General features: G+C 39.1%; 1 protein-coding gene across 1 annotated transcript in view; it reads right to left on the bottom strand.

Annotated features, from left to right (window-relative positions):
- PIP4K2A (phosphatidylinositol-5-phosphate 4-kinase type 2 alpha) overlaps window positions 1-26400 on the bottom strand; it is a 155315-nt gene that overhangs the window by 56379 nt on the left and 72536 nt on the right. The window contains exon 2 of the mRNA XM_079106343.1: window positions 875-972. Coding sequence (XP_078962469.1) covers window positions 875-972 — 98 coding nt within the window. The remainder of the gene's footprint in view (window positions 1-874; window positions 973-26400) is intronic.

The raw sequence follows: 26400 nt of genomic DNA, 5'->3' as shown, positions 1-26400 counted from the left end.
TGTGTTTCCATGGATCCAAATACATAAATTACATATACACATATTCTTTTTTTTTTTGTACCAGGGATTAAATCCAGGGGTGCCTGACCACTGAGCCACATCCCAGTACTTTTTATGTTTTATTTAGAAACAGGGTCTTGCTAAATTGTTTAGGGCCTTGCTAAATTGCTGACTGGCTTTGAACTCTCTCCTACCTCAGCCTCTCGAACTGCTGGGCATGTGCCACCATACCCAGCGACATACCTCTACTATTGTACTTTGCACACTACGTTATAGTAATTGGTTTATGTGTCAGTGTTCAATTACTGGCCTGATGGTGAGGGACTTGTGGGCAGGGCAATGTCTTATATATTGCTGTTATTTCCAACTCTCAACAGATTACTTAAGATATAATAGATGTTCCACAATGATGTCTAAAATACCGTTCTATGAAGAACATTCTTAATACCCAACATGGCATTCCAATTATGTTTTACAGAAATATACCTTAATTCTTTATCGTTTTATGATGCAGTCATTTCTGTTCATAAAGTCATCAATTTCAAAGTTTTGTGTAAGAGAGCAGAGGTTCTTCACTGCTCAAAAATTCAAGTAATTTAGAGCTTCAAAATTTTAAATTGTAATGAGAATATCACTTTTAATGTATAAGATATTCATAGAGAACAATATGCCATATGGCAAAAGGATATTATCCCAGAGGGCCTGCTGTTGCTTCTCTGAAAATGACAGATGGTTATGTTTATCACAGGATTAACTTCATCAGCAAAACTTTACTCCCACCCATTGAAAAAATTATGTGATTACAGAAAATTCACAAAAATCATACTCTTACAGCAGCCTGGGCAGTCCTATGAGAGGTCGAACTTGTACTTACTTGTTAAAAAGGTGATTGTCCACCTTTATCTTTGAATAGGCTTTGAAGTCATCTGGCATCAACATGACTGGGATTTGAACATGGCTCAATTCATTGATCTAGAAAGATGGAAAATAAATGGCACCAGTTATTACTATCCTGGTGGGAAGGGCTCGACTTAAGTACTGGCAAAGGTAACCTGGTGGACACAGGAACCCCTGGCCTGGCACTCTCCTTCCTTCCTACTCCTACCCTACACTCTCTTCCTCACTCCCGCATCGGACTTCACCCACTACCTCCCGGCTCCCAACCAGCTCCAGCTCCTGTTTCTTATCTCTGTCTGATGCTGAGCCTTAGTGGCCGCTGATAGTGACAGAGGGGGATATTGGGGTGGGGGACAGCCTTCAAGGCCACCTGTCCCTTCTCCTCACTCTACTCCCCCACCCCCATTCCCTCGGACTCTTGGCCCAGAGTTCCTTTGATCACATTTCCAAGACAACTTCTCTCTGTTCTCTGAGAGAGAGGGATTCTTAATTTTGAGGTAAATATATGTTGATTAATGGACATAATTTAAACTTTGGAATGCTCAAATAATAATAACGACATTCAGGAGGTCTTTACCATTCTTAAGGGAACTAAGGTTAAAAATAAATATTTGTGTGGGGCATAAGTTACCAACAGAGGAACCCTCACAGAGGGAAGGAGGAAGACAGCCGGCCCTGGGGACTACAGGCGAGGAAGAGGGTTGGACAGGGGTTTGGAACAAAAGCAAAGCTGTGGTTCCAGACCACACAGGGTAGAATCCAGTTCTGTTTACATTCCAGTAAGTGACAGGGGCAGCTTCTCATACGGGACTTTGAAAAACTTGACCTTGATTATTGATTAATCATTTTTGCATCTTGGTTCCCAAAGTATAGTCCTCCCTTGTTGCAAGCTACGTAAGTCAATTTAAAGATCTATACTTCCAGTAGAATGGAAGGTACTTTAAGGACTCTCAGTTCCAAAAAAGCAAAGAAGAACAAACAAATAAATGAAAAATGAGTTCCTCAAGACAGCAGTTTTTAACATGTTGCTGGGGTCACAGAAAGCAAGTCTCCAAGACACCCTCCTTTCCCCAGTGAGTGTCATCCAAAGGGACTGTGGGCATGTTTGTCAAGCAAGCCTGAAGACTGATGCCAATTTCAACACTTTTTTGAGCCAAGGTTAAAGGGTTCAGAGGCTTTAAGAGAACACAAGAGCTTAAAAGAATGATAACAAAATGTGAAAGAAATGGGGTTAGTCTGGGCAGAGCTGAAAGTCGATTTGCAGTGCATGGAAGCTGATTTATAGAGTAGCAAGTGACCACGTGGAGTGACATGCTGGCAGAGCCTGACCTCAGGAGTCCTTCAGGTTTAAGGATTTTTGCTGGTTATGTGTGCTATAAAGATAAAGGAGCAAGGGAGTTCTAGACAATCACTTGGAAATGGAAAACTGGTATAAAATACAATTTCTGACTACACTGAATTTCCACTCTAGCTGATGGGGCAGGACATTAAAATACAAGAGTTCAAATACAAGGCAGCTAGAAGAAAATGGGTAATAAATGCCACAGGAACTCAGAGCAGGAGTGCACTTGTCACAGGTGAGGGTGAAGGGCTTCTTGGAGGAAGGGAAGCCTGATACAGTGCCAGAGGAATGGTGAGCCATGCGTAAGGTGCCATTTAAGTCTGGGGACTAGAGATGTAGGTAGCTCAGTGACAGGGTCCTTGCCTAGCATGCACAAGGGCCTGGCTTCACTCTCCAGCATTGGGGTAAAAAAAATAAAATGCTGGGAAGCTGTTTGGTGGTACACGCCTGTTATCCCAACTACCCTGGAGGCTGAGGCAGGAAGGTAGCATGTTTGAGTCCAGTCTCAGCAACTCAGCAAGACCCTGTTTCAAAATAAAATATAGAAGGGCTGGGAATATAGCTCAGTGGTAGAGCCTGAGACCCTGGGTTCGATCCTCAGTACCCCCTAGCACCACCACCACACACACACACACACACACACACACACACACGCACGCACGCACGCACATACACACTCTCCTCTGAGGAATATGTACTTTTAGTTATTTCTAGAAGTCCCATTCCTTATAAATCAGGCTCCCTCCAGAGTTAGGGAATGCTTGGTCCTCTTTAGTAGGAAGACAAGAAATGAGAAGACAAATCAAAGATGATCACACTTACACCCTGGTTTATATACATAAGATGTTAAAATTAAAAGAGGATCTCAGAGATTATATGGTCTAATCTCATTTTGCAGATTATAACATATCCTGGTAGAGCCGTAGCTATGCCTTTGTAATAGAGGAGCACGTTGAGACTGAGTGATGCTATTTCATGGCTACCTTCTCGTTCTTCCAGATTGCCTTTCATTCACAGTAGGTTCACACCTCCTTTGACTCCCCCTGGCACCCCACACACCAAAATCTTCCAAACTTCTAGATTTAATGATCTGACCAAATAATTCATGGAACACTTAAAATATCTACACACATATTTTCATAGTATACCTATGAGCCCCTATATTATTTTTTTCTACAGGCACATTTGCTTCTGTTGTATATGAGGGTTGGCGGTCATTCGTCAGATTTACTGAACTAACTTTCACAAAGCCTGATCACTGAAAGGACATTTAACTTCCTGGGAACACTCTCCTTTAGCTTATTATTGTGTTATTCATTACATACACTAAACTGTGTGGCTTGTCTCTAGTTCAAATTCATGAGCTGATGCAGGTAATGACAATAATCTACCATCTTAAATAAGGTGGGGTAAATTCTATTAGCTAATTTCTGTATTTCACATGTGGCTCTTGGGTGTGAACTTGAAGTTTTCAGGACAAAATTCTAAGATTTTTGAAGAGTTCAGTTTGGGAAAATTATAATTTGTTAGTTTGGAATTCTACCTACCCCAATCATTCTATGTGGCCCATCCCAAAATTGATAATAAAAATAACAATGATTTATCATTCATTTATACTTATTCTCAGTATTTTTTAAGCAAAGAATTTATATTTTGTCTTTATAGATACTTAAATTGAGGAACACCTATCTTTATGTAGCTTATATAATATTCATGAAAGGAAACAAAAAGATTTGTATTAACTGTTACTATTTTGAAGGAAATAATACCCCCCTTAGGAATAATCATACTTTATGAAATCCAAAATTCATGGAGATAAAAGTGGTTTTGAAGTTTATCGAAATTTTATTAGGATAGCTTTAAAATGGAAAGCAATCATTAAATTATTTAGGTACATTTACAGTTCTTTCAGGTTGCAAATATTTAATGAGCTCTTCTAAGAAAAGGGCAGTACCACTTTATACCTGTGAAGTACTTAACAGTTGTCAAACCACCCTGGCAACCCTGGTTGCCTATTTCTGCTGACAGTCATATTCACAGTTCTAGACAGCTCATTATTTTGTGAGTATATTAGAAATACTTTCATGTGGAGAGGCTGCAGACTGGGTATCTCTGTGCCCTGGGAGGGATGTGTTCCTGTTTATTCCATGTCATCACCCACCCCCAAACACAGGTGTGCACTGCCTTTCTGCCTAGCCATCGGGCGTGGGTGCTGACAATGCTGGGGTCCAACATATGAAATAAAATAAAGAAGTTTTGTTGTTAACATCAATGGAAGCAAGGCCAAAGGCGAGCGGTTCAGTACAAAGGTTGAGTACAAAGTGCCAACATGTTCCTGATTGTGTAATAATTCAATAGTGAGGGAAGCAGGAGGGAGGGCAGAGAGGAGCTGGCAGCGGGGGAAGTAGAGGGAAGGGGAGAGTGCCCGAGGTCATTACCCTCACAGCTCGTGCTTACTGGACATGTGCAAGCACCACGTTAAACACTCTGGGCATAGCACCTTATCTGACCTTTACAATCCAGTGCAGTAAGAACTGTCATTATCCCCATTTTACAGAGAAGGAAACTGAGGTTTAGTGAGATTAGGTAAGATATTAGCTACCAAATGGTTGAGCTATACCTGGAACCCAGCCTAAGCTGATGTCTTCCTAGTAAGGCAGCTCATCTGAGTTACCTCGGATACACAATTGAGGGAGCAGTACTGGCGGAGTCCAGGATTCATTCAAACTCCTATCAGTCTGTAAGGCTGGAAGTCACAGCACACCATATGACATCTACCTGAAATTTATGTCTTTACTGTGTTAAAAACTTGTAAGGATTTCTTGTTTTCCTAAAGTAGAAATGAAATTGTAACTGCATGTTTAATTTATTAAATTAATTGAATATGCACCATGATCTACAATTAAACTAGCAGAGGTTTCTACAGCATCCTTTAAATTTGGAAAAGGCCTGGGTCACTGAACAGTAATTATCCCTTTGACATGGCCTGCCACTTCAAAAAGGGAAAATAAATATTCCCCAAAGCTCTACTTAAATCTTAATGAATCGTAAACAGTGTGCTTAAAGGATGCAAAATCAATTTCCAAAGAAATTATTTATTAGAAACAATTATCTTAGTTTTTCTTTAAGGAAAAACATGATTAACATGAAGTGCAGTAAAATTAACGTGTATTTCCTCTTAAAATGCCATACAGCCCAACTCAGAAAAGGTGTCTTAATTCCTCTCTTCAGCAAGACGTTCCAGTTTACATCAAATGCAAGTTACCTCCAGCACTGTAAAACATAGGTTTTTTTTTTGTGTGTGTGTGGTTAGATCTGCTGACTGCAGTGAGCATCACTCCTCAGATGTGAGACTGAATTCACACTGGCAAGAAAATAGAGTTACAATTAAACTTAAAAAAAATTGGAAGTAATAATAAAGCTACTGGACAAGGAATAAATAAGCAAGACCCGGTTGGTAATGGTTCTGAAACTAAGGCATGCAGTTATCCCCACAAAGTCACTTCATGCTGTGACACTTTAAAAATGAACCTAATTTATAAGATTTTTAAGTCAAGCAAAGAATATGTTCAAAAATGGTGAGGCATTATCATTGACAATTAATTCAGGTACGTTCACCCTAAACACTATGTTCTCAGACTAATGCATAATTAGCAATTGGTCTTCATGCACAAAAAGGAAAAAAAAAAAAAAAAAAAAGGAAAGAAAACCAAAAACAAAACCCCTACATGTAAAGGAGACACTGAGATACTTAATCTGATTATAGTAAAGACAATTCGTTACAAATTATGCCTCCTTGAGGTGAAACAGGAAGGATCTAGTTTGGGAATTGCTGGCTACACTGCTGTCATCAAAACTAACAGAGGGACCTGCGTGGGGCAGTGCTGCTTTGGGGGTAAGAGGGGAGATGGCAGCAATGGAGTGGGAATGATCTTGAAAGACCCATTTATCCCTCCTCCAAAGATCAAGATGCAGGTTGAAAAGGGCTTATTTATCTACCAAACGACATTTCTACCATTTAAATGAGTGTGCATCTAAAAATATAATTTAATAATAAAAGTAAACTGGGAGACTGCAAGGTGATACACCAGAGCAGAAAACACACCAAGGAGTCAAGGTCAGAAAGGACCCAATGGGAAAAGAACAGTAACACATAACCACAAGATGATGGTTTTGGATACTATTTTAACTTTCATTCATTTCTTTGGTAAATCAATTAACAAATACGCCACACCAGATTCCACAGACTTTACCAGATTTTCAAGTGCTTCTGGCTTCTACAAAAGGATCCTGACATCACAATAAACAATGTAATACAAATTCACTATTACTATTAATTTCTCCCCCCTCTTCCATAACTTCTTCATATCAGTATCTGAAAATTCTTTCCACTTGCTGGACTTTCCCTAAAAAAAATCCCCAAATTCTCTTGTGGCTCCATGGCTGACAAATCATACCAGGGTTCCTCCCACTAATCACTAACTTTAAAAATTTTTCTGCCCTCGGGTTCATTCACTTTAGGAAGTGGATAAGCAGAAAACTAAAATTAGAACTACTAGAAAATTAAGAGTTGGGGGTACTTGAAGAATACGATAGTGGGGGGTTTTGGAACTTAAGTTGCTGAGTTGCCCCTGAGTTACACAAAAGGACCTCAGGCCCATTTCTAAGTAAATATTTTCCACAGTATGACCTAGAAGAGCTATCAGGACTGTATGTTCCCTCCCTATGCTCTTTAGGGGGCTCTGCGCTCACTGTTGCTTAGGGGAGTGAAGCTTGATGAGAACAGAGAGGCAAAGAAATCTAACAGCTTATAATAAATAATACACAGTAAGAAATAAGGCAGATTGCCTGGTTGACACAGAGTTACCTTCCTTAAGTGACAACTATGACCACTTCTCCCAAAAGCTAGGAGGAGACTGCAGAAAATCTTTGTATCTCTATTTTTTTTTTTTTTTTTCACACGGGGACATTATCACTCAGTATGTGCCAAAGTTCATGTTCCTGATGTGTAGTGGTAGCAACATCCTTAGAATAAAGACCACAATTTTTTGCTAGCTCAAATCAAGGAGTTGGAGACTAACCTGGGCAACATAGAACATAGACTAACCTGGTCTCAAGAAGAGAATAAGAGGGAGAGAGAGGAAAAGAAAAAGTATAATGTTCCTTTACTTTTTTTCCTACTAATTTCCTTAATATGTTTGGTGGTGGAGGAAATGACCTAAATTTTTTTATCAGAGTTTTACTCTTTTTATTTAAAACTGATTAGTAACTTCAAATTCTATATTAGGGAAAAAGAACTTCACTAACTTGAGCATCATTTGGAAATAATTTTTATAATGTTGTAAATAAATAAAGGTTCGAATAATTAGGAACTTTAAAAATGAATTCCCAGTACGGCTCAAGCATGTAGGCCATTCTTGGAATGATGTGGCTCCTATTGCAACTTACACTGCAAATCGAATAGCAATTTGAAAGTTCTGAGGTTTCAGAGAGACAGAGCAAATTAGAGTCAACTACAGAGGTAGGAAAAAAAAAAAAGCAGCTGAAAATGTTTGTGAAATGTATTTTTATTTGTCTTAGGGCAAGAGGTCAATTTTCTACAGCTGCTTCATCAATATTCATTTTCTAAGATCTTTTCGGAAAAGTTCATGTCTTTGTGTTTGCAGATAAGACGGGATAAAGATCTGAGTATATTTTAATTAAAACCTTCTTCTGAAATGTGAGTTACCTTCCAATAGGCAGAAAATAAATGCTTTATTTTGACAAGCCAAATAAAATTGTTCTGATAGCAAAGCTGAGCAGAGATGTGAATGCAGTCACAGGTCTGTCCTTCCAGTACCTGCAAACTCCAAAGTCTAAATTAATACACTTAAGGGTTTTTGTTTTTCTCTCTGTTGAACAAGAATCATTAAGTTAATCTTTTGATTAACAGTTACTTGACTAAAATTAAAATGTCTTCAGAAATATTTAAGTTCTGGCTTTGAATCTTACTTTAATTTATAATACGGATACAAACTCTACCATCCGTCAACATGGTATCTTTAATCTTAATCAGAGACTGCTGATGGGCATGCCTAATTGGCTGGCACACTGCCAACTTCATCCAAAGAATGGAGTCATGTTAAAATTTCTCCTCCCATAAACCACAGAACCTGACTGAATTAAGGCCAAAAATGTATGAGCTATCACAGAGGTAATATTGGCTTTTAAAAATATCCAGGAAAGACTTTGCCAATGAAAACAAGCACTTACAATTTGTTCTATTCAAAAGGATCATCCAGGCTTGGGAGTCAGGACACCCATGACTGGGTGCTGGTCCTGTCACTTGTTGACCACCTAACTGAGCAAAGGGCCCTGATTCTCTTGATCTCACTTTAGATTTTTAAAAAGGAGTTTGAGAAGAAATCTCAAGTGATGTGCTGTTTGGCCCAGGTTGTGATTTAGAAAATGCCTGAATTAATTGCCAATTTTTCAGACTTGAGAAAATTTACATACTAATTTGGATTTCTGGCTTCTTTTGAAAACAGAAAGGGATGCTCTGGCATGCAGCCTGGCATTACTCATCTGTTGCTGAGTGGCTGCAGGATGCACCCTCAACTTGGGCACAGTTCCTGACACTCCCTGTAGCCTTCTGCTTGGATGACTTTACTCATTCCAGGGTTACAGCCACCACCGGACTGCAGCTCCTGGCCCTCGGGAGGCAGTTTCTCAAATACAAATGAGTCACAACATGACTTCGTACAGACAGTCTCTTATTCCTAGAAGGCACAGGTCACCTACTTACCGGTTTAATTTATATAGATGTGGCAGGGCAAAGACAAACGTAGGAAAGGAAGCCACAGCTGCAAAGTTGTATGTTTCTGGTCCTTCTTTGAAAATGATACCAAGAAAGTGATGCTAATCTAATATGCTACAGCTGCCTATTATCATGTCTTCCGCCTTGTAAAGCAAGCTTGCTTTCAGAAGGGCATTGAGGTTGACACCCAGAAAAGATGGAATCAAAGAGGGATGAGCCATGTGGAGATGACATCATTTGAATCCCTGGGCCCTGTGGATCTCGAGATCAGCTTGCCTCCATCAACCTTCCCAGATAGAGAAGTCACCTTTTAAGCTAGTGGGAGTTAGATTTCTACCACTTGTGACTGAAGACATCCAAACATAACACTAAAATACCCAGTAGATGTCAAATGAATATATACTTCATCTGCATGACTTGAATGCTAGCACAACTAGACAGCATTCTAAGAAACTGATCTTGAAAGTTTCAAAGGAACACATTATTATTTAGTCAGGTATCTAATATTCCAAAATAATTTTGCTATTTTCTGTCTTTCTGTACATTCATCCTACAATGCCTCAAGTAGCCTGTGAAGGCCAACCTTCCACCAAGCACTGGAAGATGCAGGGCCCACAGCAATTCTGATGGGGACCACTAACTCTCAGAGCCCTCCGGGAGTGGTGTCTGGCTGGTGGTGCTGAAGATGGGGTAGAGTTTAGCATGTCACACAACTGTCCCCTCCCACCCTGGTATCCCAGAGAGCCACATCTGCTAAAAAAAGTAAGTGATGGAAGACAACCATGCATTTAGAAAATCAATCACTTGCATACATCATTAAGACCTGCAAGATGGTGGAGAAGGGGACAGGGATGCAAAGTTCTTCATTTTTAAAAGATTTCTTCAGCAGACTTCAAAGTTGGAACTTAAGGTTCCAGAAGAGAAACACCGAATTCCTGATTCTGTTAGGGGTAGACTTTTTTTTTTTTTTTTTCCCCCTCCCCTGAGCACAGAACAGAAGAGCAGCTAGTTTCATTTCTAAGAACTGTTCTAAGAGAACAATGTGAGGAAGGTTACCATGATGTCGTTTATGCAGCTTTCCCGGATTTCTGTTTTAAGTGATGAATTGACCATGCATTTTTATCTCCTTCCCTTCCAGAAACCTTGTTAAAATGACAAGAGGAAGTTAAAGATGGGGGGAAAAAGCCACACACAATCATGGTGAGAACAACTACAGAGCAGAAAACAGAAGAGAAGAAATTTCAAATAATTTTTAAGAGGCAGAAAATAAGTAGAGGATTGCTAACTGACCAGATAGAAGAGGAAACTGCCAGCTCCAGGCTGCAGCTTGATGCCTGACTCTCTCAGAGGGCGCAGGCTCCTCAACTGGAGTCCAGGTAGGGCACCGATCACGCACTGCCTGTGGTCAACCACCCCAGCCCTTCCTATGGGAGACAGGGTGTTGATTTCTTGAGACCCAGATCCAAGAGGCTTCAGATTTGGAGAGGCCAGGCACAGAGCAGGCTGAGTGGGGCACCAGCTGAGCACAGGAGTAAATGAAATCTATGCTCTAACCCCTGGGACCTGGGCCTCCAGCTGCTGCTGTCTGCTGCAATCGCTGCACCTGCAGCCTGGGCACATGTATATCACTTAGAGATACAGCAGTAAACACCAGGGCAGGTAATTACATGTGTCTGTGTGAACTAATATGGAAAGTGTTCTAAGAAAGAGTGTAAAGTGAAAAAGCAATATATGGATGTGTTTAATATGCTTTCCATCTTTTCTTTTTATTTCTTTTTTTGGCACTGCAGATTGAAGCATGTGCTAAGTATGTGTCCTATCACTGAACTACACTCCCAGGCCCTCTACTTATTTATTTACTTACAGAGGTTACACATTCATATATTTGTCCATGCAACTTACAGAAAGCATAGACAAAGCTGGAGAGGCGGGTTTGGGAATCTGAGGTGGGGTTGAAGCTCACCTGCAATTGGGTACTTCTGTACTGTTCAATTATTATTTTCATAATGGTGGATGGAAAACCCAAAACACCCAAGGAGGACAGGAGGCAGAGGCACAATCTAACTCTAAGGCAGAGGTCTCCAGCTAGGGTGCACACTCTCTGGGAGGAGACAGAATTTCCATTTCTTTTTTTTTTTTTTTAATCTAAAAGAATAATCTTTAAGGGGCTGGGATTGTGGCTCAGTCCTTGCCTAGCAGGTGTGAGGCACTGGGATCAATCCTCAGCACCACATAGAAATAAATAAATAAGTAAATAAATAAATAAATAAAATAAAGGTATTGTATCCATCTACAACTAAAAAAATTTTAAAAAAAGAACAATTTTTAGATCTTTCTGGTTCATAAGCATGATGATTGGGTGTTTGCAATGTTGTGTGAGATGTACCTTCCTGTAAATCTTGTTTTGATGTTGGCACATTACCTGTCTGACGTTAAAAAATTTAAAAAGAATAATTTTTATAAAACTGATTATACAGTTTGACCTATGCCCTCAGCAGTCCCTATATGAAACAGTCATGAGCTGCCTACTGTAGGAATCCCACCACTTGGAGAGGTTGGCAGTGGACATGCCAGGTCTTTCCCATGTCCTGTGCACTGTTCTTGTCCAAAGCACTGCAAATGACTGAGGTTTACATGTGCCCAGTTAAGTGGATTCACAGATCAGATCATCTGGTTTGAACTAAGTTAAATTAACCCTCACAAAACAAATAAGTGCTTAAAAGGATGCCTGCAAATTAACCACAGACGGAAGTTACTACTAGAAACAAGCAGCAGTTAATAGACCTGCCAGGGCTAAGGCAGAGCAGACCCCCAGTGTGTTCAAAACCACGTGAAATAGATAGGAAGACATTTTAAAATATGGCTTCTATCCATTTTCGTTACCGATGAACTGTCCCCAAGTGTACACTGTGCCTTGAGGTATTAGCTGAGGAAGGCCTGGAGCTATTAAAATGGGAAAGTCATTCAAAACTCAGCACTCAGCACCTGAAGACAAACATAAGGGCCAACATCATGCAGTTCTAAACTACCAAATTTAGTGCTTCACAAAATTTTATTAATTTCATGACTAATGTACTGGAGCTTCTTGCTAGATTCCATTAATAGCAAAAGACCCCTCCCAAAATCACAGGCCACTGGAGAAAGGCTTGTTATTTCTACCAAGGTAAAGATGGCTGAAGGTGCACAGAAAACCAACGTGAAAGTAAAGTCACATGAATTCCTTTGTCAGCAAATACTGATTGGCAGATGCACAGAAAACACTGGTCAATATTTCAAGACTCAAGAAGGGAATAAATATACAGCGGAGGAAGTTTGCTTTATAGCTGCATCAGAGTAAAGATGATTCTAACATTGATCTGGTATTTGCTAAATTACTTGCTATCTTTTAAGAATGACGGTGAAGTTCAGAGGAAAGCAGGAGCACAAGTCTTTTAAAAAGTGGTATAATTTAAGAGATGAGTCATGTGCTTTTCCTTTACAAATTGGTGAACCTTGGCAGGGGTCAGAGGTGCCACTTGGCAATATGCTACCTAGCAGCAAAAAATAAACACCTGAGTCTTCCTTTCAGAGTCAAGGTGAGACTCAGATGAAATAAGAAAGTAACTGCTTTTCAAGAGAAACCAAAGCTTTGAAAAGAGAGTGGTCAAAAAACAGATGTTTGCAAATGTTTCCACTTGTGTGATCTGGTTGCCAAAACAAGATGACTGTGTCACTTTTGAGAACTCACATCAGCACACTCAAAAGCAGTGTTCTAGCCAGTTAGAAACATGGCCAGAGTTTCAATCCATTTGTTAATGGGTTTTGAATACATTTGTTAAAAGTTTCAAATGCAAAAATCTCCCAGAAACTTTTTAAGTTTTCAGGGAAAATAAAATTTGACCATCTGAAAGTCAACTAAGACTTTCATAAAACCAGGGGGATGGGTGGGAATAGTATGATGATTTACCGAATGTGGCCAGTGATACTGCTCTTCCACTTGTATTTGCAAATCTTTGTGACATATATTTTTCAGCAATGAGAATCATTTAAAAATTAAAATGTGCAAAACTTAGAGCTAGGCTTTTTTTTTTTTTTTTTTTTTTTTTTTGGGTACCAGGTATTGAACCCAAGGGCACTTAACCACTGAGCCACATCCCCACCCCTTTTTTTTATATTTAGAGAAAGGGTCTTGCTGACTTGCTTAGGGCTTTACTCAACTGCTAAGCCTGGCTTTGAACTTGCAATTCTTCTGTCTCAGCCTCCTCAGCTGTTGGGATTATAGATGTGCACCACTGCACCGAGTTAGAACTAGGCTTTTTTAAAAAAATCACTATTAAAACAAAATTTTCTAAAATAGCAAAAATTAATTATATTGTTCTCACTAAAACATTAATCTTTAATAAGTGAGAATTTTTATAGTGTTATAATTATTTAAAAATTTTAACCATTTTTTGGTTTTTATATGCCGTAAAATGTATGTAACATTAATTAACATTAATGTAACATTAATATTTATACATGAATATATAACTCACAGTACATGCCAGTATACTCAACTTTCACATACACACAGCTATGTAGGTGATTTAAAAAAACAAAACAAAAAACAAAAAAAACCAACTTGGAGTTTATTGTTCTAGGAAGATTCTTCACAGTATGGACATTTTTACCTAACTACACCCCTGGGCTGGGAATAGGGTATTTGGTTGTGGTGTCTGGGGAATTTAAAAAGTCCCCAGGTACTTCTGATACCATACTTTCCTCCTCTGGGTGCTGAGGAAGTACCACTGGCCATCCACACTTAGTCATAGCAGCATCGCCATTTAAAATATGGTTCAGAAACTTCCACATAGACATGAGTTTTTTCTCTCATTACACTGAAGTAGTATTACTCTCACTGAACAGATGAGAGACAAAGTGAAGTTACTCAGCAGAGTAAATGGCTTTCTCAGGTCTTGAGAAGAAAATGTACAAATGGACTCCTTTCTGATGAGCCCCAGGCTTGAACTCAGCTCACATCCACACTGAACTCTGGAGTCTGACGCTGGACTCTAGGGTCTTTTTTCTTCCTGGACCTTGGAGCCCTGAGGCAGGTGCCATATAGAGTTGCTTTTGTGGGCTAAGCCATTTCTGCATTATTTTTCAAAGAAGCAAGAGAATAGCTAAGTCTCCTTCAGTGAGCTTGTTGGAAGGATGAATTTGAGGAGTTTGCAAAAACTTTGAGTTTGTAATATAAACTGATACCAAGCCAGACACAGTGACACATGTTTATAATACCAGTGATTCTGGAGGCTGAGGCAGGAGGATCCCAAGTTTGAGGCCAGTTTCTGGAATTTTGTGAGACCTCAGCAACTTAAACTGAAAAATTAAAAGGGTAGGAGATGTAGCTCAGTGGTAAAGTACTGATGGTTCAATTCCCAGTACCAAAAACAGACAAACAAAACCAAAATATTAAGGAGCTGGGGGGTGTACTCAGTGGTAGAGCACATTCTTAAAATATGCGCAAGGGCCTGGGTTGAATCCCTAGCACCAAAACAAAACAAAACAAAACACCTAAAAAAGATATTAAATGATTGCAGGGATTAATACTTTCAGTATCTAAATTTCAGTTTTCTATGTTAATTTCTCCTTCCTCAATTTCTAAAACACACTCTGTTCAGAAACTTCTGCATCTAAAAAGTCAATGACCAAACCCAGAGTCATCCAGATTTTTTTCCTGTTATCTCCTAGGAGTTTTATAGCTTTGCATTTTACATTTAGGTCTGTGATCCATTCTCAGCTAATTTTTTGTGAGGGTTGTAAGATCTCTGTCTTGATTTATTTTGTTGCTTATGAATGTCCAATTCTTCAATTGACATTGAGGCCTACATTTCAACAAAAAGTGGTAGTCATTCACTTATTTAACAAGGAGTCCCCTGGTCCTGAACAGAGTAGGTGATCCGTAAAACTAAATGAAGTATGAATGAGCTGTTCCCAAAGGAAACTAACACTGTTCACCTGAAAATAAAAATCATCAGTTGCTTCTTGGGGGGAAAACAAAACAACAAAAACTTCTGAGCTTAGAGCTTTCCTATCCAATATGCCATATCAGTTATATTTTCCTGATGAGTTACATTCTTTAGCCCAAAAGACTATTTCAAGCATGTGTAAATGCACTGAAAGAAAGAAAGCCAAGAGGCAACCCAAACTTTGTCTAAAAAAGAAATAATTGTTTAGCAAACAATATTCCAAAGCTATTATATTCAGAATAAAAGGATATTGTTTATAAGGCATGCCAGACTACATTTCTTACATAATTTTCTTTTGTCACTGAAAATGTTTCTGAAATTGAGGATAAGCCGCCCTGTTCAGCAAATTGTTATAAAGATTTTTCAGGTTAGGTTTTAACACACCTTATCTGATCAAACGGAACTATAGAACAACACTTCTTCATATAGATACAACTTTATTTTGATGTTTTTGGTTAAAAATAATCATTAGCTTCATTAGTTTCTTTCTCATGGCTGGAAATAGTTGTTTGTTTTCTTTTTTTTTGGTACTGGGGAATGAACACAGGGGTGCTTTATACTGAGCTACATTATTTATTTTGAGACAAGGTCTTGCCAAGTTGCCTACGCTGGCCTGGAACTTGTGATGGTCTTGCCTCAGCCTCCCTAATCACTGGTATTACAGGCAAATGCCACCAGGTCCATCTGGAAACAGGATTATTTGTAATCATTTATTTATTTAGTACTGGAGACTGAAGTCAGGAGTGCTTATTCACTAAGCCACATCCTCAGCCCCCCCCCCCTTTTTTTTGTTTATTTGTTTTTATTTTTTATTTTGAGACAGAGCTCACTAAATTGCTAGAGCTGGCCTCAAATTGCAATTCTCCTGCCTCAGCCTCTGGAGTTGCTCAGATTACAGGCATGTGCCACCACACTTGGTTTAACCCTTTACTTAGATGCATGTATACTCATAAATAAAAGTATTTAAGTACTTTTCAAATAACAAAAGTACTGAGAACATTTTTTAACCTGGTTAAAAAAAAAAAGCTGTCACAATTTCATTATTAATTAATTTTCAAAAACATGTCATGGCAATTAACATATAGCTCCTATCCACAAAAACTGCTATTCTCAAACTGTCAAAAGAACAAAAATGCTTCTGTTTGTATTCATTATTTTAGGAAAAAGAGCGCTTGCCATCTCATGAGTTTTGCATAAATAATGCTCTCCTCTCCCCACCTCCTCCCACACCATTCTATGTATTCTATCAACTATTAAAATAGATGAACAAAATAAACCAGAGAACTGGATGACAGCAAATCCTAATTCTTAATTAGATCAATCAACATTAATTTTTCATTCTTCATATACTATGAACATGAATTAAGGACACAATCCAGTCAGATTTAATACAGGCAGTTCTCATTAGATTTTAAATTTGGGAACCTCTAAAAGTTTGAACAGGGACCTGTACTCTTAGCGATTACAAAATACTCTTAATTTTTTTTTTTTGTCATGATATTTCAACTACATTTTGGAACTTTTTCTGAATCATAGGAGGCTACTCATTTCCATCAATTAACCTAATTCCAACATTTGCAACCCAACATTACAGATAAATTCCTAGGAATAAAATACAACTGCCCTAAGTGGTCTTTCCAAGGTTATGAGGTAAATGATGCAGATCTTAAAACAGTGCATTGTTTCCTTAATGGTGTCTCATGAACGGCTGTCTCTTTTACCTAAACTCCAGGCAACCAAAGGCGACAGCATTGACTCCCTGCTCATCAAGGACACGAAATCTAATACTTGAAATAAACTTGTATTTGTTAAACCAGAAATCTAATATGTAAAGAAAGATAAGGAAAGTCACTCACTGTGGTTTTGTAAAACCTGCTGTGACATGTGACAAATGACACTTTTCTTTGCTGCCATCTAACTATATGAGGGCTTTGCTGGTGTGAATGTAAGAATTTCCATGATGTTTAGTGACAGCAATTATTTGAGGACTCTAATGATTCGTTATGTAAAGACAGTCTAAGGAAAATGCAAGAATAGAAGCATCATTAGCTGTAACAGCAGGATAAAGCAAAATTTTTTCATAATGAGAAAAAAGTAGACCTACGGATGTCTTTTTTCTCTGAAGGTGGGGACTAGATCTATTCACCCCTATATTCTCCTGCTCATCCCCAGGGACAAACTACAAGAAAGAGTTGTGGAACCAAATTTTAGCTAATTCCTTCACTTACAAATGGCAAAAGTGACTTTACTATTATATCTGGATACTCATATTGATCTCTCAGGAAACCAAGTTACAATGTCTATGATTAAATTTCTATTTACCAAGTATGCAGAGTTTGGTCCACTTAAGTGCAAGATGACTTATCAAAATTATTTTAGTTGCATAAAATAAATGAAATACAGTATTTATCAAATGCTAAGTCCACCAGCACAGTAATTCTTGAAGAAGATTTATTATTGTACATTTATACAGCATTTTTAATTCAAAAAGATATTCACATCTGTTACTAGAATCATCTTTTTAATATTAGGAACCTTTGTCATCATCTGCAGGTCTGGAAATTCACAGAAAAATGATAAATGCTTTAAAATGTTACTGTATACTAAGGAAATAGTAGCTCTCCATATTAATATTATTAATCAAATATTAAATAAAACAACAGATGACTTCCTCTCTTACTGCCATACAGTCCGTTGACAGCCAATCAAACAAAGCAGAACACTTAGCAGACTTGGGTTAATAATGCTGAAGGATGTGTTCAGCCCTAATATACAAGTACCTTTAAATTCAGCATCTCTAAACACAGACTACTGAACCTTGAAAAAGATAACACCAATTATTAACAGTATGTTTTACTACTTTATTTATATCTCGTTAAATGCTTACCTACCTGCATTCTTTAAAAGTGTGGATGCATAACTAGGTCCCTAGACCTATGATTATTCTAAGACAACTGCAGTTATACCTCGACTGGTACAGGATGCTAGAAGATAATAACATTTTTTATTTCAAGGAAAGTGATCTATCCATTGAGTCAATTATAAAACAGGTTATCCTTTTGTATAAAAAATAAATTCTATTATATTTGCAAAACCGAGTGACTTTTAAATAACACTTGAAAATAAATTTAAAATACAAAAAAAAAAAAAAAAACTATCCCAAAATAGAATTTTGAGTGGTTTACTACTTTGATTGAGATAGGTCTAGCCTTAGCACAGCTTTAGGAAATGTCACTGTCCAAATTTGATGATACTGTCAACTTCAGTCTCCCTAGCATTCTTCTTTTTGAATACTCTAGGAGGAATATACTTCCTAACCAGAAGTAGTCAAGGACAAAGAGTCTATAGTTATTTATGATAATAAATGTGTTCAATTCTAAAGGAGATGGGGCAAGGAATCTTCCTTTCTAAAAGTTTTTTTTTTTTTTTCCAAATAGATTAACAAATAAGATATATACTCTTAACTAGATAATGAAAAAAAAAAAAAAAAAAAAAAAGAGATGTTATATGAGTTGTTCTTAAAAAATGTCTGACCCCTTGGCTGATTAGACCACCTGTATGATCCTGCATGATACTCAAGTGTGTGTGGTCAGCAGGTTCCACCTGGCTACAAACCTGTGTCCATAGAACAGATTTCCAACTGTCACTTGTTTGATAGGAAGCTGTCAGTGGTACCATGCCACTTCCTCTACCCAATTTCTAATTTCAACAATGGCTTACACTGCCTCTGATGATCATAAGCAGTTTCCTCGAGTGGCCTATGCTCTTTGCTCTGACCTTTGGGCACAGAACAGTGAAACAGAGTCTGGACTGTATTTACTATATCCTGTAGATGTTATAATGATTGTTTAAAATGCCCTACTTTGTAGATATTTAGAATATATTTAAATAGTTAGATATTGAGATACAGAATTACTAAATGATTGTTAAAAATATAACTGGATAGAAATGATCCTTATAACATATGCAATGGAGATTTGGCAGTGAAAACTGCTTTCCCTTGTCAATGTGAATCCACCAAGTCAGCAGCTTCTAGAACTGTTGTGTTTGTTCGCTTTACAGCAATGACCCTACTGTTCTGTTTTGGGACATTAGCAAATATATGATTATCAGCAAAAACTAGAATGAGCCACAGAGAATAAGAAAAAAACAAAAACTCTGCAAACAAACAAACAAAAACCCTCATGTTCTATAAGTCTTGGTTTCAGGAACCCCACACCCACCAAAAGCTCAGGGAGGTTATGCAAATTTGAGGTATGACTCATCATCTATCAATTACTGCAAAGTAGCTGGGTTCTGAGCCTTCTCGCCTTCCGTTGCCTAAAGCAACGGCAAGTTTGGATACATCAATTCTCTTTTTCTTCCTATGGAGTAAATGCTAACAGACAGTGATGTGGAACTGGGGAGTGAGGAAGGTGCAGTGGCAGTTTCTCACACATTGGGAGTCAAGTCATGCACGCTGCCCAGAGAGTAGCACGACACAGCCACAGTACATAACACACCATAAGTCAAGAAACAGTTTCTATGCTCTACTAGTAATCCCTCTTTCAAATAATGTCTAAAAGTAACCTCTTAGTAAATAATAATAATGTGTTGCAACTGTTTGGGGCTTAATGTTTGTGTTCCCCTCAAATTCATATGTAGAAGCCCTAGCCCCCAATGTGCCCTTATTTGGTGATGGAACATTTAGGAGGTTTGTGGTTAAATGAGAATGTGAGGGTTGGGGCCCAGCATCCTCATAAGAGGAGACACTAGAGATCTCACAGTCTCCTTTACCTCCACCCCTACAAACCAATGGAAGGACACAGCCAAGAGAAAGATCATGTGAGCAGACAGCCAGAGATGGCCAACTGCAAGCCAGGGACAGAGCTCTCATCAGAAGCCACGCTCCACCAGAACCTTGCTCTTGGGCTTTCCAGACCCCAGGATCATGTGAACGAATACCTGTGGTTTGAGCCACCCAGTTTATGGCATTTTGTATGATAGCCCAAGAAGACTAATACAGTAGCCTGCAGAAAAAGAGATCAATGAATTTGTCACTGGAGCAGTTCCCGGAGAGGGGAGACCTGACAGGAGGAAAGTGGGGTCATTGGCATGTGTGACAGAAAAGAATTTCAGCACATGGCAGTTAGAGACATAGACACATTAACTTAAGAAAGCAGACAGACATTTAAGGGAGAATGTGGGCTACCTCAGGAGAGAGATGTCTTTGGGGGTAAAGCAAGGAATACACAATCAAGGGAGAATGTGGGCCATCTCGTGAGGGAGATAAGCAACCTCTTCAGGTAGGGTGATGATACTTACAGAGGGACAGTGGCTAGGGGCGGCGCTAGAGGCAGGTGGGATTATACAATTTTGTTTTCCACGTGCTTATGTATTGCCCTCCTGTTACTTTTTGCAGGCAAGGGTGTGGGCCAAGGCATGGGTGGGTGCTTGTTTTGCATTTCCTGCATTCCAGTGGCTCATGGGAGCTTATCTTTTGAGACTTGGTCTATCTAACTTTTTCTTTATTCCCAAATTCTGATCTGAAGTTCATGCTGATTTTTAGAAATATATAGGTGATTAAATAAATGGGGAAGAAGGGCAAGCTCTTCCTTACAGAATCCCAACTAATAAATGTAGACAAAATAATGAAAATAAAAATCCAGTGATGTGTAAATACTACAGTAATAAATGCTGCTGGTTAGCAACTAGCAATGTAAACTAAAATCAGTGACCCACAGTATTAGAAATAGGATATTCACATAATCTCCAAGTAGCTCCTCACAAGACACTTTAGAACAATGGGAAAGATAATTAACTTCACAGTGCAGGAAGCGGACACCACCGTAACTAAGTTCTGTTGGTTATATATGATGTGAGTATATGGGTAAAGGGAATATGGGTGTTCTTCATATTATTTTTTTGCAGTATTTTTGTATTTTTGAAAATATTTCAAAATGAAAAGTAAAAACACTGAAATGGTACTTTTAGTACAGTACAAGCATAGCTATTCTCTCTCTAGTAATCTGCACTCTGCTTATGCAAGTTAACAGTTTGGTCTTAGCTCAATTTGCAGTTTTCACGCCACACAGTTCATTTTACATACAAATAATTGGAATATTTCTCCCATGCCCCACTGGGATGAGCAATATCATTTGTCCTATTCCATGAACAGGAAGCATGCAACTCAGGGGTAAAACACACACATTCCAAGCACCTAGCTCAGTGCCTAGCTCACCTCTGAATAAATTAATTCCTAAAGCTTATCTTAAAATAAAAATTATGGAAACGAAGGCAGAGGAACAGGACATAAAATATTCTGGATTCTGTTACATCATCAAGTTTTATGAGTAAATTCCCAACAAAAGGATAAAAACATAATTTTACTTTCAGAAAGTAGTTCAGTCTTACACTCCATTTTGTGTTCTTTGGTTTTTTATTTGTAAAGTGCCTTCTCATTTCAACATTCATCATTTCTCAAAACTGACAAACAACACCAAAAGCTGACATTTATTTAGGGCTTATTACATATTTGCTAACTGCTTTATAGTGTCTCATATCAATCTTAGCAGCCCTGTGAACTGGGCACAGCTATCACATACCCCTCACCTTCACAGATAAGGAAACTGGGCTAAAGTGGCTAAGTGATTGGCTCAGGGTCATGAAACACTTTGTGCAGTGTCCTGTGTTCCAGATCTGTCACTGCAGCTCCAGAACCTGGGCTCGTGGCCATGGCTTGCAACAGCCTTTTGATTTATATAGACATAAACAAATGAGAAGGACAAAAACAAAACAAAACAAACAAACAAAAAAATAAAACCTTTGCTCAACTACTTAAAGAAGTCAGAAAAAAACTGCTTAGGGGGTTGATGGCAACTCCATAAAACAATCACAAAGTGTCCATGTGAAACACACTCATCCATTTTGTGTTCATACAATTTCCTGCTCTTCTCATTTTATCCACTCACAGTAAAAATTCCCTCATGCAAACAACAACAACAACAACAACAACAACAAAAAAAACTCAAAAACAAAACAAAAAAAACAACAACTTTGCCCTAGCTGATAGTAAAGAGAGAGAGAAAAAAATAACCTTCTCCTTGTCATTCAGGACAGCAGGGCACTTTGGGATGCTCCTCAGAGTGGGGAGCCAAAGGTGCAGAGTTCATCCTCCAGGAGGGAGAAGCTGCCAGGTGATGCTCAGGGGGACAGGGACACAGGGAGCAAAACCCAGCAGGCAGGGAGGGGTCAGAGACTTGGCCAAGTCCTTCTCAACAGGACTGTCATTCTTTAATACTACACTCGAAAGCTGTTCACAGTATACCCTAAAAACACTTCCTAAAATAGGCACTACTTGGCCCCAGTATGGTAGCAACTGGGTTCAAACAAGTGAAAGACCAGCAGGAGAGAGACCACATGTAGAAAAGTTGGTATGAGACTTTGCAAGCCTCTCAGAGTTAGGTGTCTCTAGCTCACATGCCTGGGGTTGCTATAAGGACCAACTGAGTCTGCAACAGAGCCTGCCACATGGTAAGCAATTCTTACCAGCAGTCAGCAATGTTCCCAGAGTGCTGCTCTGGAGCAGACACTTAACATATCTTGGCTGATGTCTGCTGAAAACAAAATGGATTAAAACAAAATGAGATAATTTGACTTAGTCGTTAGGAGTGTGTGACTAAACTGAGAAAGTGCAGCTGACGGTCCACAGAGCAGAGGCCCTGCAGATGAGCCCAGGCTACTCAGAGCACCTGTAGACCGTTTGTCTACAGATGACAGCACAGAGCAACAGCTTAGCCAAAGGGGTTGGGGAGACGGAGGCTTGTACAAAGTGTTCCAGAACTGGCTTTGCCTGTTTCCCTTCCTTACCATTAGCAAATCTAAAACCATGCACTATACCTTTTATTGTAAGAAACTATGCTTGTCTCTGGGATGTCACCTTCCTTTCCCATAGTGCTTCTTGTTTACTTTTCAAGTTCATTTCCTTAGTGGTTGCAGTTTGAGGGGAACATTTCGATACTTGCTGACAATGCTGTTCAAACAACTTTAGTACTCTGTATCCTTTCTTGTTTAGCTTTTTGTAGCAATATTACACCATGTTCTGCATATATTACTGCTAACCTGTTTGGCATTTGCTTGCTTGTTTATTTTAATTAAATAGCATCTTTTAAAAGTCCAAATTTAGAAAGTCAATTAAGGCTTGATTATTCACATTATAAAAGGAGGATGCTTTAAAGGAAGGTTTACTGGAGTATTCCTTTCCAAGATCCAATCTCTCTTTAGCAGAGGTGAAAAGCCTTTTAGGAAGCTGTGCTTTTTAAATCATGAAGAAACCACTCAGAAGGGAACACACACAAAAATTACACAAAGCAAAGATCACTTCTAATTTTACCAAATACTTACTCCCCTTTACAAGCCGAACATTGTCTTCCTTAAGTGTCATGTTTCATCTTTCTAAAGGCAAACTCAAAACTCGGTGGTTGGTGTCCCCCTCCAAAATTTCCAATCTGTATAAAATCCAGGCCTTCCTTAGGATATAATACTGCTTTTAAAATGGAGTTTTAAAGAAGTAATCCATATGTTCATACCTTCAGAGCTGTATGTGGTGTGGGGTGACTCATAACTGAGTGACAAAAACACTATGACAATTAATTGTGGGCAGGGTTGGCAGCTTCGGGGTGAAGGACACACCATCAAGCAGAGCACAGGGGATATTTAGGGCAGTGAAACTATTGTGTATGATGTGCAGTGGTGGGTACGTGCCATAACAAATGAGTCAAAACCAACGCAGTGTACCACACAGAGAGAGCCCCAATGTGAACTGGGGACTCTGGTTGATAACAAAGTGTGACTCTAGTTCCATGGGTGAAATGTCCCTCTCTGGTATGAGATGGGAAGTCAAAGGTAGAGGAGGCTGAGCATGTGTTCAGAGGGTGTGTGAGAACTCTCTGTACATTTCACTCAATTCTGCTGTGAATCCCAAACTTCTCTTAAAGAAAAACAAAGTCTAATAAAAAAGTGTTAACAGCATGAAATGCTAATAGTATTGAGAAGTAAGAAACTGTTATTTAATGAGTTGGTCTAAGTAGAAGATGCTGGAAGGAGACACTGAAGGAGGGAAAGGGCTTGGATTTGGATAGGAGGACACATTGTGAAACATGGGAAATGACAGCAAAGGGTTTCAGTGGGCCAAACTGTTCAGACTCTGCCAGGCCAAAGAAGCTGGTTTCTGTTCTTTGACATCCAGGAGTCATGAAAGGTTTTGAACCAGGGAGAACATAGGAGATTATGTGATGAGGACCTTTAAGGTATTTAGTTCAATGTGTGGAATTGAATTTGGAAGAAGGATTAAGACCGGAGGCCAGGAATCACAGTGTGGGCCTGAGCACTTGCCAGGCACAGGACAGAGGGCCAGTAGAAAAGGGAAAGAGGCAAGGGATGGGAGGGCCTCAGAATGCTTAAGGGGTTTCCAGCCTTTGAGACTAGAACAGTGAAACTATTGCCTAAAATAGGAGATGCACGAAGAGAAGTTGATTTAGGGTATACAGAGGATGTATTATTTTGGAGTGTGCACAGATTAATGCAGAGATGTCTAACACGAAGTTACAAATGTAATTCTGAGGCTAAAAATAAATAGAAGTAATCTGCAAACCTTAACTTCAGAAGAGCTATGGCTATAGGAATTGATAATGTCAGAGAGGGATTTAGAGTAGAAAAAGGAAATGGCCAGAAGCAGGGCATGTGGTACACACCCATAATCCCAGGGACCAGGGAGGCTGAGGCAGGAAGATCACAAGTTCCAGGCCAGAATCAGCAACTTAGCAAGACCTGGTCTCGAAACAAAAATAAAAAGAACTGGAGGTGTTCTCAGTACTAAAAATGTCCTTTGGTTCACCCTAACCCTAACCCTAATCCCAGAACACACATAGAAAAAGGTGGCCAAAATCTTCAGGAATATGGTGCCATAAAGAATGAAAAGGAATTTTATTGAAAGAAGAACCAGGAGGGTGCAGGCTCTCTCGACCATACTCAGGGAAGTACACCACCTCTTGCTATCGTCACAGATCATTTATTACACACTCTCTTCTTTCACTACAGGGACAGATACTATGAAGTGGAAGCCACCCTGTTAATTTCTGGAAGTTTATAACCTAAGGCAGGGTTCCCAGACCTGAACTTTAACTTGGAAGTACAGACATCGAGAATACAAGGTGAGGGTATAAATATGTGGTCAACTGCATATTAATCTCAGTAAATAAGTCTTCCTGGTGGCCACACCCTTATAAACCCCCTCCCACACTGACTCTGGTCTTCTCTGTGAGCCTGGCTCTGGCCAAAGGGACATCAGCAGATGAGGATCAATGCCTGAGCCCTGGACTTGTCTTTCTGAAATGTTGCTTCTGCAATAGCTCCAGCTGACTACCAGATGTGTGTGGGGCCATCCTGGGTCATTCACCCTTGGATTCCTGAGGTGACCACAGCCATGTAAGTGAGACCAAGAATGGCCCCACCAAGCTGAGGTCAAAGAGCAGAATCATCAGCCAAGAGGCTTAATGGCTGGATGGAATCATCCAGGTGGTAATACACAGTGTCAAGTATACCTGCTAACAGGATGCAACAACCACGCTGCCAAGACAAAACCAGAACTCAGACCATCCCCACCAACCAGCTCAAGTACAAAGAGCACAGTGTTGTACAATCCTGCAGAACCTCTTTATTCAGCACTGAGTCCTGATGTACAGCAAGTTGCAAGATGTACAATACTTGTATACCAAAAGGGTCTCATGGGTGTACTTTGAAACAGACATTTTCTGATTCACAGAAAAAATCTGAATGGATAATTTGAAAATAAGTGTGAAGACTGTTCTGAAATGGATCTGGAAAGAATGCTATCTCTGGAAAATCTGTCCTTTAGAAATCCTTCATTTTGCCATTTGATCAGCTTATTCCTTTCACCCCTCTTCCTGAGCAGTCCCCCAGGATCTTGGTCTACAGTGGAATTTGCACTAATGATCCCCAGTGGGGCTCCAGGAGGGCTGCATTTTTGATAATAATTTGCACTTGAAAGCAGGTTTCACCTTCCTGGTTGACTGGACTTGCTTAGAATGAACAAAATTAAAATAGAAAGTATTGTTTTGATTAAAAACATTCTATATGAAATTAGAGTTGGGGACATTAAAAGCACATCATATTAAATGAACTCCAATCATCTCTGCTACACTGTCTCCTTTTTTTGAATGATGTCTTCTTTATGTCTCCTTCTTAAGTTTCTACATGCATCCATGTTCTATGGTTAATTTGACATTAACTTGCAGCTTTTCTCTATAACTCTTCACCTGCCCTCTACACAGAATCAGTCTTCCTGACTTCCTGTCTTCACTTATTCTTAAAAAATATGT

The sequence above is a fragment of the Sciurus vulgaris genome (assembly GCF_902686455.1).
Source record: "Sciurus vulgaris genome assembly, chromosome: 12".
NCBI classification, from domain to species: domain Eukaryota; kingdom Metazoa; phylum Chordata; class Mammalia; order Rodentia; family Sciuridae; genus Sciurus; species Sciurus vulgaris.
This window is presented reverse-complemented; position numbering and strand designations above follow the sequence as displayed.